Here is a 1,438-nt window from a genome sequence, read left to right as displayed (position 1 = left end):
CCTTCTTTAAGACTCCATCCCTCTTCAGATACATTCATAATTTACTGACTTTGTTGTTATACACTCTACTGCCATCTAACCAAAAAACTGCCATAATAAAGTATGATAAATATAAATCTATGATTTCTATCACATGAATGGAGGTTCCTAGGAGAGCTAGTCTACAAGTAACCTGATTTTTCTAGACATGATTTTTTTTTTTTTTTAAAAAGAAAAGCCACTGGCATAAAAGACAGATACACCTTCTAAGTCCATCTTTATATTCTTTTGTAGTATTATTTGACTTCTCTAAGTTTTACTTTTATCATTAAAAAAGAAAATTTTAAGAAAAAGGAAGAAACATTTGAATGGCCCAAGCAGTATCTCAAGACAGTGGTATAGGCCCTGCTCAAGTCTCCTCATTTAGCCAGCAGGATCACTGCACAGATCCAACCCCACTCTCCAGCTGAACTTACGTTGAACAGCAAAGCAGGGATAGGTGTAAAACGTTTCATGTGAATCATGGACAGAAGGTCTGGGAGATGACCCTCACGAGAGCCCACAAAAAACAACCTGGAATGACAAGAAACATGTTAGCAGGATCCTTTTACTCAGACATGCAGCCACACTCCTCACTCAGACAAACCAGGCTCAGAGCACCCCCAACCAAAAAAAAAAAAGCAGGGGGCAATCTCTCTCAGGAGCATCCTCTGTCCTTTGCATGTCCAGCCCACCTTTACCCACTGGTGTGTCCATTCTCCTCAACCATGGACACCTCACCATTAACCACAAAAGCCCCACCCCACTGTCACCCACTGACATCCCTACCTCCTCCAGTTACAGAATCCATATGACCTACAGACAATCCCACTTCTCTAAGACTAGGGCTTTTTTAAGAAGGGCAGCTAGACTTCTGTTTGTACCCTCCATGTATCTATCGTTCCTGAACCCTTGATATGTGAGAGGCCAGGACCAGCTAGGGATCAGAACAACCCATGTGTCCTCATTTCTGCACCTACAGAGTTCTATAGACTAGGAAACAGACCAGTGGAGAAATGAAATGCCATCTAGGGTAGCAGCAGCATCATGGAACACACAGCACTCACCAGGCTAAGGCATGAGCTGGGCACAAAAAGCTTTACAAGCAATGACCACATCTGAGCTGGGGAAAAGAGAGTTTGCCAGAAGGTGAGTGGGTGGGGAGGGAACCAGCATGTCCAAGTCAAAAGAGGCTTGGAGGTGTGAAAGGCATGGCCTCATTGAAGGTGGGTGCTACAACGCTAGTAGTACCAGGTTAGGGTATGTGAGAGTGTTGGGAAGAACCTGCATGCAAGGCCACAATATAAAGTATTTTTTTCTTTTTTAATGCATTTTCTTGAAATATAATTTATGTACAATGAAATACACAAAACTAAAGAAGCTTGGTAGTGTAGTGCCTAAGGCACTTGACTGCTAACCA

General features: G+C 42.7%; 1 protein-coding gene across 1 annotated transcript in view; it reads right to left on the bottom strand.

Annotated features, from left to right (window-relative positions):
• The window catches only part of SLC7A6 (solute carrier family 7 member 6), a 24,469-nt gene that overhangs the window by 5,284 nt on the left and 17,747 nt on the right, over window positions 1-1,438 (bottom strand). The window contains exon 6 of the mRNA XM_007940290.2: window positions 456-552. Within this exon, the coding sequence (XP_007938481.1) occupies window positions 456-552 (97 nt within the window). The remainder of the gene's footprint in view (window positions 1-455; window positions 553-1,438) is intronic.

Source organism: Orycteropus afer, unplaced genomic scaffold (genome assembly GCF_000298275.1).
Source record: "Orycteropus afer afer isolate SDZICR_OR568_19922 unplaced genomic scaffold, OryAfe1.0 scaffold00067, whole genome shotgun sequence".
Lineage (NCBI taxonomy): Eukaryota > Metazoa > Chordata > Mammalia > Tubulidentata > Orycteropodidae > Orycteropus > Orycteropus afer.
Note: the sequence above shows the minus strand (reverse complement) of the source record. Positions and strands in the feature narration are given on the sequence as shown.